Consider the following 16,292-nt stretch of genomic DNA (forward strand, 5'->3'; position numbering starts at 1 on the left):
TAAAAAAATCAAGTGTAGTTTTATGGTATGAACAAGTAATCCCTGTTGAAGGTATTAATTTAGGAGTAAGTAGCTGTTACCTATTCTCCATCTTTATTTGTCCCATTGTCTAGCAATTATCTTTGGAGCTGATCATACAACCACATGTTACTCCTTTGGTTTTAATAAGATGACTTGCACACACACAATCACATATAATTTTAAATGCCAGATAATTGTTCTTACCATGTGAACTTGTAATGTCAAGAAGCTGTCCCTGTGGAATGAGAACTTGTGCAACGCCAGGCTGATTGGATGGAATCACATGGAGCACCTGGCCATTCTCCGACTGGCTAGTAACAATCATCTAGAAAGAGCAACCAACAGTACTTGTGGTAGATCATAGGTTCATAACATCATAAGTGATAGGAGCAGAATTAGGCCAGTCGGCCCATCAAATCTACTCTGCCATTCAATCATGGCTGATTTATCTCTCCCTAACCCCATTCTCCTGTGTTCTCCCCATATCCCCTGACACCTAAACTAATCAAGAATCTATCTATCTCTGCCTTAAAAAATATCCATGCTTGGCCTCCACAGCCTTCAAATAATTCCACAGGTTCACCACCGTCTGACTAAAGAAATTCCTCTCATCTCCTTCCTAAAGGAATGTCCTTTAATTCTGAGGTTATGACTTCCAGTCCCAGACTCTCCCATTAGTGGAAACATCCTCGCCACATCCACTCTATCCATATATCATGTTAATCCAATAGAAAATAGACCCTACGATGCACTCACCTTTTATCTCCACATGGAAAGAAGCAAACAAAAATAATTTTGAGCCAGGTCTTATTAATTTTAGCCCAACCTCTTAAAGTCATATCAAGGGACTGTCCCACTTTCACGACCTAATTCATGACCTATTTTACTTGAGGACATTTTTCATCAGGCTAGAAATACGCCCCGACCTACTTGATGCCACGAGTACCTACGACTAGCATCACAACCTGCTACGACCTATGTACGACCACCTACGACCTCGTGGCGACCATGCTGCAAGTATGAGTCATGGGCAAACGGCAGAGGTCGTGAATTAGATCGTGAAAGTGGGATGGGGCTTTACGTACCTCGCTGGAAATCGGCTGTGGTAGCAATGCAGATTTTGAAGTCAGTCACAGAAACTGACAAACAACTACAAAACTGGGTTTGCCCAAGTCACTGATCAAGGTATCCATAAGTAAACTACAAAAGATGACTGGATCTAAAACACTAAATGTATAAAATGTTGAATGTGCATGAGGTTATATGAGGAATGTGCATGAGGTTATATGAAGTATGAGGTGCATTGAGTTAGATAGAGCTCTAAGGGTTAGTGGAGTCAAGGGATATGGGGAGAAGGCAGGTACGGGTTATTGATACGGGACGATCAGCCATGAACACAATGAATGGCGGTGCTGGCTCGAAGGGCCGAATGGCCTCCTCCTGCATCTATTTTCTATGTTTCTATGTTATCTGCTACATAGAGCAAACTGGCAATCTAGTTTGATCTATTATTAAAAAGTTGGACTCCAAATATAAAGATTCTACCATTTATTTTTCCTGGAGCCAAAAGGCTACTCCCATAAAGAAAAGTAGCTTTTGTCTAATCATTTTAGCCACAATTTCACCATTATTTTGTGGATAAGGATTAATGTTCTGGGTTTTTCATTGATATGCTTCAATATATGCAGATTTTTAATATTAATAAAATGTGTGCAATTATGTACCCTTCATTACTTCTACTAACCACTATTTGATGCAGCAAAGTGAAACATACAATTTAAATTTAAATCATTTTTATCATGTGTGCTGTTTGTTACTCACCATGCGTGCATTTGTATCCCCCAGTGATTGAAGCTCGTACTGGATAGGATGACCATTTGGATCCATCAGTTGGAACTGCTCAGTAGATCGTGTCTGTGACTGCTGTGACACCTGTACCGTAGGATTCTGATGGGCGCCCGAGCCATCCGTAATATGTACCGTGATAGGAATGACAGTGATTGGATCGCTCCTTCCAAATGCCGAATCGCCATCATCTATCCAAGCCAATTGCTTTAAATTTTTTTTAATAAACATAAAACTGAATTTAGTGACTTTTGTACTTAAAACAGTAGCAAGAGAGGATTGTTATGCTCTTATTGTTGAACGTCTATAACAAGGGTTCCCAACCTGGGGTAAATTTACCCCAAGGAGGTAAATTTTGCCTACCCACGGAGTAAATTTGTTGGTTCTGGATTTGTACATATTTTTTCTCATTGACTGACTGTGTTTGGTTCTGGTATACCAGTATCTGTTCATCATTAGTTGTTCATAAATAAATGAAATAACATTGTTATGTGCTATTACAGTTGCCAGGGGTAAACGGGACAAAATAGGTTGGGAACCCCTGATCTATAATAATCTTAGCTGAAGGAACCTAGAGGGCCTGTCCCACTTTCACAACCTAATTCACGGCCTTTTTTACTCGTGGACATTTTTCATCAGGCTAGAAAAACGCCCCGACCTACTTGGTGCCACGAGTACCGACGACTAGCATCACGACCTGCCTACGACCTACCTAAGACCTCCAACGACCTCGTGACGACCATGCTGCGAGTATGAGTCAAGGGCAAATTCGACAGAGGTCGTGAATTAGGTCTTGAAAGTGGGACAGGCCCTTTATTTTACGTGGAAGAATATTTATTGCAACTGTGGACAATGTGGCCATATATCAGTTGGCAAGACAACTTAATCTCAATTCTACCACTAAAGAAAGCATTAAGCAGAAACTGAACAAAAATGCAGGAAGATATCACTAACACCATTCCCAAAAACCTCAACATCACACGTACCGGAAGTGGCGGCGCTGGTGAACGGCTGCGGCTCGCCTGCAGTCCGTTTGTCTTTACTTTTTTGTGTTTTTTTTTTTTTTCGTTTTGTCTAGTTAAGTTTTTGGTTTTTAGGTTGTGTTTATGTGGGGGGGGGGGGGGGGGGGGGGGGGTTGAAACGGGGCTTGCTGTCTCTCGCTTCGGGGGAATGCGACTTTTTTGTCGTATCCCCCTTCTCTGCCTCCGTCTGCGCTGAGGCCTAATGGCGGAGCTGGCGACCTCGAGACTCCGGAGGCAGCCAGTCAGGACTCACCCTGGGCTCGCTCCCGTGAGGGCGGCCCAGCTCGGGGCTGGAACGGCGCTCCCGTGAGGGGCTGTGATGCTCCCGTGAGGGCGGCCTGGCGAGGGGCTGAGACTCTCCCGTGAGGGGCTGTGGCGCTCCCGTCGGAGCGGCCCAGCTCGAGGAACGGCACTCCCGTCAGAGCGGCCCAGCTCGAGGGAGGAACGGCACTCCCGTCGGAGTGGCCCAGCTCGAGGGAGGAACGGCACTCCCGTCGGAGCGGCCCAGCTCGAGGGAGGAACGGCACTCCCGTTGGAGCGGCCCAGCTCGAGGGAGGAACGGCACTCACATGAGGGCGATCCGGCTCGGGGCTGGAACGGTGCTCCGGTGGCTGGGACGGCGTTCTGGCGGCGGTGACCTGAGTCCTGGGTTCAGCCGCGGGCCAGCGGCTGCGTCCGCTGGACTGGAGGGCGGCAGCTTCGACCACCCCGGGCCGCGGTGTTTGAGCCGGCCCGTTTGCGGGGTTCAATGAGCCGCGGGACTGTTTGTGCCATCGCCCGGTGGGGAATCGCCTCAGCGCAGAGGGAGAAGAGGAGGGAAGAGACTGCAGCCCTAAGGTTTTTGCCTCCACCACAGTGAGGAGGTGCTTGGAGGATACACTGTTGTGGATGTTAATTTGTGTTCAGTGTTGTTTATTATTGTATGATTGTATGTATGACTGCAGGCACGAAATTTCGTTCAGACCGTAAGGTCTGAATGACAATAAAGGTATTCAATTCAATTCAATAGAGCAACAATGAAAGATACATTGGCTCAGATTTTGTCAGCAAATGCTTACAGTTCTATCGCATCAAACAAAAACAAGCTCATTAGACAATTGTAAAGGTAATATTTGTCAATTAGTCTACTAGTGGAATTCTCAATGAGTCCAGCCACGAAGCTCATTTTATTGCGATCAACATTTTAGCTGTGGAATATTAGCTCCATACTCTTTTGCCAGGTTAGATAGTCATCATTGATTTCAACTGGAAAGAGCTGTGAGGTTCTTAATCTCTAAAAAATAATCAATTATTCATGTTGAAGGTAGACACAAAATTCTGGAGTAACTCAGCGGGACAGGCAGCATCTCTGGAGAGAAGGAATGGGTGACGTTTCGGGTCTAGTCTAAAGAAGGGTCTCAACCCGAAACGTCATCCATTCCTTCTCTCCAGAGATGCTGCATGTCCCGCTGAGTTACTCCAGCATTTTGTGTCTACCCTCGGTTTAAACCGGCATCTGCAGTTCTTTCCTGCACAATTATTCACGTTTTCAGATTTTTAAAAGATCTGAATACCATACGCAGAGATTTTTTAAATCCCTGACAGATTTGGTAACGTAGCAGAGTCAGCATTTTGCTTGCTGTCAAAACTTTCCAGAGTATGTCAGAAGCAGGCCTTCTCCAGCACAATTCCCTCCTGAGTTTTGCCACTGGAATTAGAATCAGGTTGCTATGAGAAATATCTGGCCCAAAAGTTACATCACGTTCAATTAAGTATTTATTTTATCCTCAACATTCTCCAGAAGAAATGTTTGAGGAAAGTTCTGTAACCAAAATCATTCATTTGTTTCTTTCCTCCATATTTACTGACTGACTTGCTATACATTTCTGGTGTATCTTGCTCCTCCTTCCGTTATCTTACCTGGAAAACGTGTTGCTCTGCCTCAGATTCCTCAGTTATGTCAGAATTAGATCCCAATAATGTTGTGCCCTTCTGAATACTGACTTCGTCCTGACTGACATCTTCTTCCATCTCAGAAATAACCACTGAAACAAAGAGTTAAAACTGCGATGGCCAAATAATATTAACAAATCAAGTTGAAATATTTAACTACGCAAGACAGCAAAAAAGAGGAGATTGAAATTCATAAAAGGAATTTGAGGGGTAAAACAAAAATGAATACAAAATATGAATTTAACATAGTCATAAGGCATGGATAAAAACCCTTCTGCTCAATTCACCAAGCCAACCAAGTTGCCTAACCGAGCTAATCTCACGTGTCTGCACCTGGCCCATATCTTCAAACCTATCCTATCTATGTACCTGTCCTAGTGTATTTTACATGTCATACACCTCAGCCACTTCCTCTGGCAGTTTGTTCCATGTGTGCACCCTGTGTGTGAAAATGTTGCCCCCCCCCCACACACACACACTTCCGAGAGCTCTTCTAAATCTTTACCCTCTAACCTTAAACCTATGCCTTCTAGATTTAGATTCCCCTATCTTAGGAAAAGGTGGCTATTCACCCTATCTATGCCCCTCATTATTTTATATAATTACATTATTTTATATAATTTTATATAAGGTTGTCTACGCTCCAGGGAAAAAAGACTCTCCTAATAACTCAAGCTTTCCAGGCAGAGTAACAGCCATGCAGATCCATTTAGCACCCTTTCCCTTTAATGCCATTCTTTCTACAGTAGGTTGTCCAGAACTGTGAACAGCACTCCAAATGTGGTCCTGCCAACATCTTGTATATCATGACCTATGAGGGCTAGCATGCCAAACGTCTTCTTCATCATCCTGTCCTCCTGTGTCGCCATGTTCAAGGAACTATGTATCTGTACCTATGGGTCTTTCTGTTTCTAAAGCATACCCCTGTACCCTGCCGATTGCTGTGTAAGGCATGCCCTGGTTTGTCCTACCACAATACAACACCTTGCATTGATCTGAATTAAACTGCAGTTGCCATTCCACGGCCCATCACCACAGTTGATCAAGGTCCCGTTGTAATCAGAGATAACCTTCTTTGCTGTACACTCTACCACCAATTTAGTGCCCTCCACAAACTTACTAAGAATATTATGAGCAGAAACTCACTGTAGAAGGTAATAAAAACAATGCTACAAACTACATAAAAATAAGACCAATCATTCTGCCTGATGGATAAATGAGATGGGAACATTGTCTTTCTGGCATATGCTTGTTCCAATTACAGTAATATTCAGCAAGATTATCAGCCAGAATACTGGCATGAAAATCTATTAATCAGTTGCTCATGAAAAGCTATGCGTAGATTGGATCCTTTAGCTGTCACACTATCTTACGATAGAATATCCTGCCGATATTCACTGTCAAAGACTCATGCATGCATGATTACTCAGGAAAGATATACTGATGACTGTTGATTCCCTTAAAGGAACAAGGTACTGAATGACATCTTAGAGAGTGGCCCGGTGGCGCAGTGGTAGAGTTGCTGCCTTACAACGCCAGAGCCCTGGGTTAGATCCTGACTACGGGTGCTTTCTGTATGGAGTTTGTACGTTCTCCCCGTGACCTGGATGGGTTTCTCCAAGATCTTTGGTTTCCACCCACACGCCAAAGACATACAGGTTTGTAGGTTAATTGGCTTGGGGTAAATATTTTAAAATGGTCCTTCGTGTGTGTAGATAGTGCTAATGTGCGGGGATCACTGGTCAGTGCAGACTCGGTGGGCTGAAGGCCCTGTTTCCGCGCTGTATCTCTGAACTAAACTAAAGACTATGACATTTTTCCTGGACCTCTTCACATGATTCCTGGGATGTCAGGACTTTCAGGAAGAAAGACTGGATAGATCGGCTTGTACTCGCTAGAATTTAGAAGATTGAGGGGGGTCCTTATAGAAACTTACAATATTCATAAGGGGTTGGACAGGCTAGATGCAGGAAGATTGTTCCCGATGTTGGGAAGTCAGACAAGGGTCACAGTTTAGGATAAAGGGGGAAATCTTTTAGGACTGAGATGAGAAAAACATTTTTTCACACAGAGAGTGGTGAATCTCTGGAATTCTCTGCCACAGAAGTTAGTTGAGGCCAGTTCATTGGCTATATTTAAGAGGGAGTTAGATGTGGCCCTTGTGGCTAAAGGGATCCAGGCGGTATGGAGAGAAGGCAGGTACAGGATAGAATTATATTTGTGGATGGTAAAACAAAGTAGTGAGTCTTTCCAAAAAGGTTTCTGCAGAATCCAAGATGGTGTGAAAGAGGTGTTTTTTTAAATGAACAATTTCAAAAGATTATTTGCTCAAGCTTTTTGGCATTACAGGTGCACAACCTTTTATCCGAAAGCCTTGGGACCAGACACTTTTCGTAATTCAGAATTTGTCGGTCTTCGGAATGGAAATTATTTAGCGTAGATTTTAATGGCTGGCTCAGTGGTAGAGTGCTCGGCTCATATCCGCCAGGTCGCGAGTTTGCGCCTTGATCCCTGGCAGTTACTCGATCGCGAGTTTGAGTCTTCAATGTCGTTTTTTCTTGCAGAATAAATGTTTGTATGAAATACAGTGTAGGAGAAGTGTACTGACTGTGTGGCAGAACTTTGGAAAGTGATTGCCCACCAGTCTAAAAAGCCGCTGTGTCTCCCTGTCCTGGGATAGCAGGGGGCGATCAAACAGCACAATACCCCCCTCCCCTCCAACTCCAGAGGAATCCGCTCCCGATGGGACGCTACCAAAGATCCATAGAGGAGCTCCTCTATGATCTTTGGCCGCTACAGCGACAAGTGGCAGTTCGCCCACAGCCCGAGCTGCGCCCCCTCATCTCCGCCACACCCCAAGAACAAGGACGTACCTTTGCACCACCTCAGCTCTGCCCCTAACTTGTTTCCTCCTGGAGTTGGAGCGGGGCTGGCTGAAGTCTGCTGCCTGGGCTGTGGGCTCTGGGATCTCCGTGCTTGCAGTGGGCCTGGGGGTCGGTGGGCGGCGGTGGGAGCTGTGGACCTACGGACCTACCTCCGTGGAGCTAGCCAGCTTCGGAGCGTGGAGAGTTGCGGGGGCGAGCTGCTGCGACCCGACTCCGGTGGATGGTGACACCGGGAGCTCGCGGGTCTCCGGTGGGAGACTGCTTTGCGGGGCACCGGCAACGGCGACTTCTCCCGCCCGAATTACGGGGTTGAGAGCAAACATCATAGAGGTTGAGAGTGACCTGGAGGGGGGCCTTACAACGCCCGGCGCGGCTGTAAATTGCCGCGGACTTGCTAGCGCCCGCCGGGGGCTCCAACATCAAGACCGGGGCAGGGCCCTACATCTCCCGGCGTGGCTTTGAGTGGCCGCTCCCCGATGGGCCCCTACGACGCCCCGAGCTGCGCCCCGTCATCCGCAACCCAGGTTCCTCTGTAGTTGGAGTGGGGCTGGGCTGGGCTGCTGGTCTCTGGGATCTCCGTGCTTGCAGTGGGCCTGGTGGTCGGTGTCCAATTGGTCCTGACACGGTCCTGCTGCAATCGCCGACGTGAAGACAGTGCAAAGCCCCCGCGCCGGTGCAATGGGCGGGGAGCTGGAGAGGGGAGGGAAGGGGTCACACACATGGCCGGGAAGCAGAGGGGTGTAGGTGGGGTGATACTGAAGCGAGCGACAATCTGCTGCTGCCTGCCCGCTGAATTAAAAAGTTCCCACGGTAGACTCACGATATACAGTGTTTCGTGAGTCTTGCGTGGGAACTTTTTAATTCAGCGGGCAAGCAGCAGCATATTGTCAATTATTAACCCTCCCGCGCAATATACCCTCATCTTCTCTTTTATGAATGGGGATTTAGTTCCCCTTTCTTCGAGGACCGACCGGAGGTTCCGCTGTCACCTCTGCGGGCCGCCCTCGGTGAACGTTTTCAAGGACCTTTCTTCAAGGACCGAAAAAATGGCCGCTATTCGGAGGTTTTCGTTATTTTGCTGCAAGCTTTTTGGCATTATGATTGAATCCTTCGTAAACATTTGCTGAAAATGAAAAAAACACATAAAATCTAAAGCATCAACAGAAAATGCTGGAAATAGTCAGCAGGTCATGCTGAAGAGACACAGAATTAATGTTTCAGGTCGGAGAAATGTCTGTCAAAGGGTCTCCAATCTGAAACATTCGCTTTCTTTTTCTTCCCACAGGTGCAGCCTGACCAGCTGAGTATTTCCAGCAGTTCTGAGTTCTTGAGTTTTTATTCCTTATGGTTACTCTAACAATGTGAATTTTCTTGTATTTACTTACACTAAAATCCATCCACTATTCGTTGGCCAATCCACTTAATTGTCCAAATTCTTTTCAAGATCTTGAATCTTCTCTGTATTGGTTTGCTGATAGAATTAGCAACATTTTACATTATGGCAAGAAGTATATCTGCTCATTAACAAAGTAGGCAACAAAATTCAAAACAATTTGTACAAACTTTTCTCTGTTCTCTGGTCCTTAGTGCATATTCAGTTATACAATTTACTATAAATCCTATCCGTGAATAAGGATAACACTTTATTTCCCAGCAAGATAATTGCATAGTCGTACTTTAAATTGATACAACATCTCTGCTTGTCACGAAAATAATCACAAATGCCAAGGGTCTAGTTGAAAATTTGCTTTCAAACATGTCACACACACACCTCTTTAATTGATCGGGTATAGAAGACCTGTTTCTCCAATTTACGATAACAGCAATTTACTTTCTCAATCACTGTTCTTGAACTGGAAAGATGCCACTGAGCTGGGAATAGTGCAGAGAGGATTTACAAGGATATTGCTAGAACTCAAGGATCTGAGCTAAAGGGAGTGGTTGGGCAGGTTTGAACTTTATTCCTTGGAGCACAAGAGGCTGAGGGGTGATCTTAAAGAGCTGTGTAAAATCATGAGGGAAATAATAGAGTGAATGCCCTGATTTTTTTTCTGGGTAGGGGAAACAAGAACCAGAGGCCATCGCTTTATGGTACAATGGTAAAGATTTAATAGGAACCTGAGGGAGCTTTTTCTAAACAGAGGGTGGTGGATGTATGAATGAGCTGCTGCCAGAGAAAGTATTTAAGGCAGGTACAGTAACCGCATTTAAAAGATATTTGGATAAATACATGGATAGGAAAGGTTTTGAGGCATATGTGCCAAACGCAGGCAAATGGACTAGCTTAGATGGGGCATGGACAAGTTTGGCCAAGGGCCTGTTTACGTACTGCATGACTCTATAACATAACATTTGTCTGGTTCTAACTATATCTATATGTTCCTGGCATTTTAAAACAAAAATTAATATCCTGTGAAATTATCATTTTAGAATCTGAATCATAGAGATAACACGAGGAAACAGGCCCGTCACGCTGCCATCAACCATCAACCACACATTTACACTATTCTTACATTCATTCAAATTGTTTTATTCCAACATTTTCATCAACTCCCCCTAGATCCTAATGACCACCTAATCATGAGGGCAATTTACTATGGCCAATTAACAAATCAACATGCACTTATCTGTGTTGTGGGAAGAAACGAGAATACCTGGAGAAAAAAACACGTGGTCACAGGAAGGCTATACAAACTCCACATAAATAGAAGATAGACACAAAATGTTGGAGTAACTCAGCGGGACAGGCAGCATCTCTGGTGTAGGAAAGAACTGCAGATGCTGGTTTAAATCGAAGATTGACACAAAATGCAGGAGAAGCTCAGTGGGACAGGCTGGTTACTCCAGCATTTTGTGTCTATCGTCGATTTAAACCAGCATCTACAGTTCTTTCCTCCACATAAATAGGTCAGGATTCAACGTGAACTATAAATCTGTGAGGCAGCAACTCTCCTTGTTCTTTGTGAACCACAAAAGGAGACAAAGTTCTGCAGTAATTCAGCAGGTCAGGCAGCATCTCTGGAGAACATGAACAGGTAACGTTTCAGGTCGAGATCTTTTGCAGTAAAAAATGTAGAAACAAAGAACTGCAGATGTGGTTTAATAGTCAAAATATAAAAACTAAGAACTGCAGATGCTAGTTAATTGTCAAAATGTAGAAACAAAGAACTGCAGATACCGGTTAAAAGTGAAAATGTAGAAACAAAGAACTGCAGACGTTAGTTAATAGTCAAAATGTAGAAACAAAGAACTGCAGATGCTGGTTAATAGTCAAAATGTAGATACAATTAAACCTGTGAACCAGATATGCATGTAACGTAACTAAAGGGCCTGTCCCACTTTCACGACCTAATTCACAACCTCTGCCGAGTTTGCCCGTGACTCGTACTCGCAGCATGGTCGTCACAAGGTCGTAGGTAGGTCGTGATGCTAGTCGTAGGTACTCGTGGCATCAAGTAGGTCGGGGCGTTTTTCTAGCCTGATGAAAAATGTCCACGAGTAAAAAAGGTCGTGAAAGTGAGACAGGCCCTTTAGAATCAGCATGACAATTAAACAATTTTAAACTCAATCTCACTGCATAAATTCTGCTATTTCATTGTAGCAACTGCACCAAACTGGGAAAAATTGCATATTTGTACCAAACCAAAAGACATCACTTAAATAATATGAGAGTAAACAAAAACAAACACTGTCGATGCTAGAATTCTGAATGAAAATAGAAAGCCTTGCATGTGGAGAAGCAAAGTTTGTATGTCAAGTTGATTTTTCATCAGGACATGCTTTGAATAAAAGTTATTCTGCACAATTCTGTTCATCTCACAGCTGATCCTCTGTGTCTGTCTTCCTAAAGCGAGCTTGATGTTCTATCATAGCATAGCTTAATATTCTGCAGGCTCATATTTAAACATAACTTAAACTTCAATAATAAATTACCAACCCTACAACTTCACCAAACAGCATTCCATCCATAACAAATACCATTGCTAAAATATTAACTAATGGACATGAATTGAATACTGTGCGGCTTTCACTGTTGAAAACCATTTTTATATTGCGTCAATGTCATTCTTTTTATAAATGGAATTAAATACTACATTCACATATTTTATATGCAACATTTTGCACTTAAACTGTTCTGGTGTCCTCTAAAAGACCAAACTCAGCATTCTTCCCAATGTGATACGGAGAGTAACAACGGAACAACATCAGAACAAATCTCAGGCACAAGCCAATGTTGATGTCTTAATACTACCTATTACCATGTTACAGCATTACCAGTTCTACCTATATGCACAAGCCTGGTGCCACTCATCACTTCCATGATGCATGTGACAAAACCGGCAGGTTTTCCATTAAATTAAACATCAATTTGGAACATGGTATTCCTTGGAATTCAAATCATAAAATTATTTTATCAGTCTCATATTTTATTGTTATAATGAAAAAAAGGATGACCATGTTGCTGACAGTGTAATAGCCACTAATAAAAATGTGCCTAAGAGATAACGAGGGAGAATATCCTAGACAGCTCTTCAAATGAGGCATTTTGCACAGAGCTTGTAAACAAATATAGGACGTTGCTCAGGATGTAAGACAGTGGCAGATACGGCTGATATGTAAGGATATCAGAGAGATGAAAGAATAATAGGATTTATAGTGGCAGGGAATTTCAAAATCTGCCATAATGCAGTGGTGGAGTTGACCTTTACAGCGCCAGAGACCCGGGTTCGATCCTGACTACAGGTGCTGTCTGTATGGACTTTGTACGTTCTCTCTGTGACTATGTGAGTTTTCTCGGGTTCTGCGGTTTCTTCCTACATTCCAAATACATGCAGGTTTGTAGATTAATTGGCTTATGTAAATTGTCTTTAGTGTGTAGGATAGAACTAGTGTAGGGTGATTATTGATCCGTGCAGACTTAGTGATACAAAGGACCTTCCACGCTGTATCTCTGAACTAAACTTAATGTATCAGATTTATTTCAATATCTGAGAGACAAGATTAATATACACTTGAAAAGGCAAGAATTAATTATCTGTATGGTCTTGTTAAGGGATATACTGTCTGAACGATTTAATTTAACTTTTCAAATGGGAAACAAGGTATATTGATGGGCAATGCAGTTGATCTATACATCAATAAAACCTTTGATAAGGTCTCTGATGAGATTGTGGGACCTTGTGGGTTTAAGGTCTCACATCCCACTTACATTAATCCTACATCAATCCCATTTTCTGTTATTCTCCCCACATTCACATTAACTCACCCAGATTTAACGCACTTTCAATGACCAATTAAGCTACCAACCTGAATGTCTTTGTGGGGCGTGGGAGGAAACTAAAACATCAGAGGAGACCCATGTGGAAACAAGGAGAAGGCACAAACTCCACAAATCAGAGATGGGGAATTAACCCGGGCCTGTGTTGCCGTTATATTTTGGGAAAACTGACAAGATGAGGACATAAACAATGAATGGTAAAGCCCAGGGGACTACGGAGGGAAAAAAGGCTGTGTAAATCCAACAATCTCTAAATTGAAGCACAAGTAGAAAAGGTGGTGAAGAAAGAACACAAAGTATATGCCTTCAACACCTGCAGCATTGAATGCAAGTCCAGGGAGTTTATGGTTCTAAAATATTGGTTAGGCCACAGCTGGAATACAGTAAATAATTCTGGTCGCCACACTCAAGGAAAGACCTGATTATACAGGAGAGGGTGGTTAAGAATGATTCGCCAGAGATCAGAGATTTGCCAGTAAAGGCAGTCAGGCCCAAGATACAAGGATTATGTTCCTGAAAACTGTACGTAAATCATTTTTTTCTGTAAACCTGAAACATCCATTTTCTAGAGCTGTCCATATTGTATCATTCTGCATACAGCTGCTATAATTCATTTAATCATCTCATCGCTCACACACTACCCATAATTGAAGTAATGGAGTATTTACTGCATCCAATCATTAATACCATGATATATTGTATTTCTATCAGCAGTGTTAAAAGATTATTTGAAAATTGTGGGAAAATATGTATAAAATTGGTGTGTCACCTTTTCTGTAACTTGGGGACTGCTCATATGTTGACTTTCAACTATGAGCAACCTGGAGGTTATGTCCCTTGGCTGAGGGGTAGTCTGATTGAGGTATACTAAATTATGAGTTCAAGATGAAGGTACAAAATTTCAAAGGGATCTGAGGAAGAACTGTTTTACCTAGGTGTTTGTCATTTGGAATGGACTGCCCTAGGCGGTGATGAGGTAGAGACTCTCACAAGATTTAAGAGGTATCTAAATGAGTTAAGGTACAGAAGAGATAAATGCTGATGGAACAGCAAGGTATGCTATACAATAAATATCCTGCATAAGATTTCACCCATCAAGATGGTTACCAACATTTTTTTATTTAAATATAAGTACTCATATCAAATAAACAATTTTTTTTAAACAAAGTAAGTTCTAAAGAATAAACATACTTACAGTTAAAACTGAATCTGGAACTCATCTTTCACATTTCTAGCTTTACAATTTTATCACAGCAGCAGAGTAAATCATTCCTGAAGGCCCTCTATCCATATACCATGGGATTCCTTTAGTATAAATCTCTGCAAATTCAGTGGAAATATTCACAGGATTATCAGTACAATACCAAATTAAAGCAAATGAATTACTTAGGAAGGTCAAGTAAGCCAAACATTTAAATATAATCTTCCAAAATAGGTACTGAAAGGTGTTCTAAAAATAGAGAAATAGCAAGCACTCCCACAGGAAATAATGGTAATTATTTATTTATCAGCATCATGTGAGGGTTTAGTGCTTTAAAATTTGAATTCCAAAGGGCTTCACATTTGTGCTAACTGCTAACAAAAGCTTTAGTTTGCAAGGACCAAAGAGAAATAAAAAGGAGTCATTCCACAATTACTTCAGGACCCTCATTTACAATCTATCTTAATTTTAAAGAAAGATCCAAACACCCACAAACCCACAACTTTCACTTGATCAAAATAATTCAGAGGGATGAGATGTACATTCATCTGGAAAGGCAGGGGTTGATTAATGATGGCGGCATGGTTTTGTGTGTGGGAGATTGTGTCTCTCAAATCTGATGGTGTTTTTTTAAGGAACCAAGAAGAGCAGAGTCTTTAGCAAAAACCTTTGATAAGATTACGCACAATAGTTTGCTCTGGAAGGTTAGATCGCATGGGGTCCCAGATACAGAATTGCCAAAAATGTAGGAAGAAGAGGATGATGAAGGGTGATGTTCGGACTGGAGGCCTGTGACTAGTGGTAGCATCAGGGCCTGAGTTTATTGTAGTTTGTCATCTATATCTATGGTTTGGATGAGAATGTACAAGTTTACAGATTACACTAAAATAGATAGCATCGAAGACAGTGAAGATGCTAGTCTGAGAATTAGTGGGATCATGATCAGATGGGCGAGTATGTCAAGAGTGGCAAATGGGGTTTAATTCATATAAATTGGGAATTTGGGATGTCAAAACAGAGCAGGACCTTCAAAGTGAACGATAGGATCTTGGAGTGTGTTGTAGGAATACACGTACATTGTAGCGTCACACGTGGATAGGATGGTGAAAAGGGGTTGGGGCATGCTGTTCATCTGGGAACTGAAGAGTGGTTGGGACATTTGTCACTGTTGGACATGATGTTGATGAGGCCAGACCTAGAATATTTATATTCAGATTAGATTAGATTAGATTATGCTGGAGTAACTCAGCAGGACAGGCAGCATGTCCGAGAGAGGGGATGGGTGACATTTCGGGTCGAGGCCCTGCTTCCGTTTTGGGCATCCTGCTAGAGAAATAATGCCATTAAACTGGAAATCGTGCAGAGGGAGGCTGGGACTTTGAACTAGGACTGGGACATGGACTGGCTGGGACAGGGACACACTGTGACAGGAACTGGGACTGACTGAGAGTGGGACTGGGACTGAATAGGATAGGGACAGGGAGTGACGGAGTTGGGAGTGGGACACACAGACTGGGACTGCCCCCCTCCTCTCCCCTCTCTCCCCAATCTGCACAGCCCGCAGTATTCGCGCCATTTTGTTCCCCGTGGCTGGGGGCAGAATCGCCTGCAGTGGCCGCGAGTTTGTAGGTGTTGGCTCCGTGCCCCGTGTGTGGTGTGCGGGATGTGTGAGTGTGTGCGGGGCCTGGGCCTGGGGCGCGGGTCGAGTCGGGTCGGGCACACGGCGCCGGAACGAGTCTACTCAACCTCGTCTTCGCTTCACAACGCGTCCGCCATTGGAGAGCCGGAACGGCGTAGGGCGCATGCGCACCCCGGCCGGCCCGCACCACCCGCGCCTGCGCCGAGGCCGGGACAAGCGGGGCCCAGGTCGGGGACCGGCGGCCGAGGCCGGGACAAGCGGGGCCCTGGTCGGGGACCGGCAGCTGAGGCCGGGACAAGCGGGGCCCTGGTCGGGGACCGGCGGACGAGGGAGGTTGGGTGACCTCTCTCTGCCAGTCCCAGCTCCTCGCCGACAGCCATCTCCAGCAGCCCGGCCCAGCCCGGACCATCTCCAGCAGCCCAGCCCAGTCCAGCCCGGCTACTAACCAAACAACAACCCGGTATTTCAC

At 44.0% G+C, this 16,292-nt stretch overlaps 1 protein-coding gene across 3 annotated transcripts in view; it reads right to left on the reverse strand.

The window, feature by feature from the left end:
• carf (calcium responsive transcription factor) overlaps positions 1-16,023 on the reverse strand; it is a 90,416-nt gene extending 74,393 nt beyond the window's left edge. Inside the window, exons 1-6 of one of the 3 annotated variants that reach the window (XM_033023617.1) lie at positions 15,931-16,023; positions 14,179-14,303; positions 9,091-9,176; positions 4,788-4,912; positions 1,843-2,073; positions 226-346 (exon numbers count right to left, since the gene is read on the reverse strand). In XM_033023617.1, the coding sequence (XP_032879508.1) occupies positions 226-346; positions 1,843-2,073; positions 4,788-4,898 (463 nt within the window). In that variant the 5' untranslated portion in view covers positions 4,899-4,912; positions 9,091-9,176; positions 14,179-14,303; positions 15,931-16,023. Of the gene's footprint in view, positions 1-225; positions 347-1,842; positions 2,074-4,787; positions 5,193-9,090; positions 9,177-14,178; positions 14,304-15,930 lie in introns of those variants that run through there. The other 2 variants (XM_033023615.1, XM_033023616.1) reach the window with 2 other exon arrangements.
• Positions 16,024-16,292: the final 269 nt, after the last annotated feature.

The sequence above is a fragment of the Amblyraja radiata genome, chromosome 7 (genome assembly GCF_010909765.2).
Source record: "Amblyraja radiata isolate CabotCenter1 chromosome 7, sAmbRad1.1.pri, whole genome shotgun sequence".
NCBI lineage: Eukaryota > Metazoa > Chordata > Chondrichthyes > Rajiformes > Rajidae > Amblyraja > Amblyraja radiata.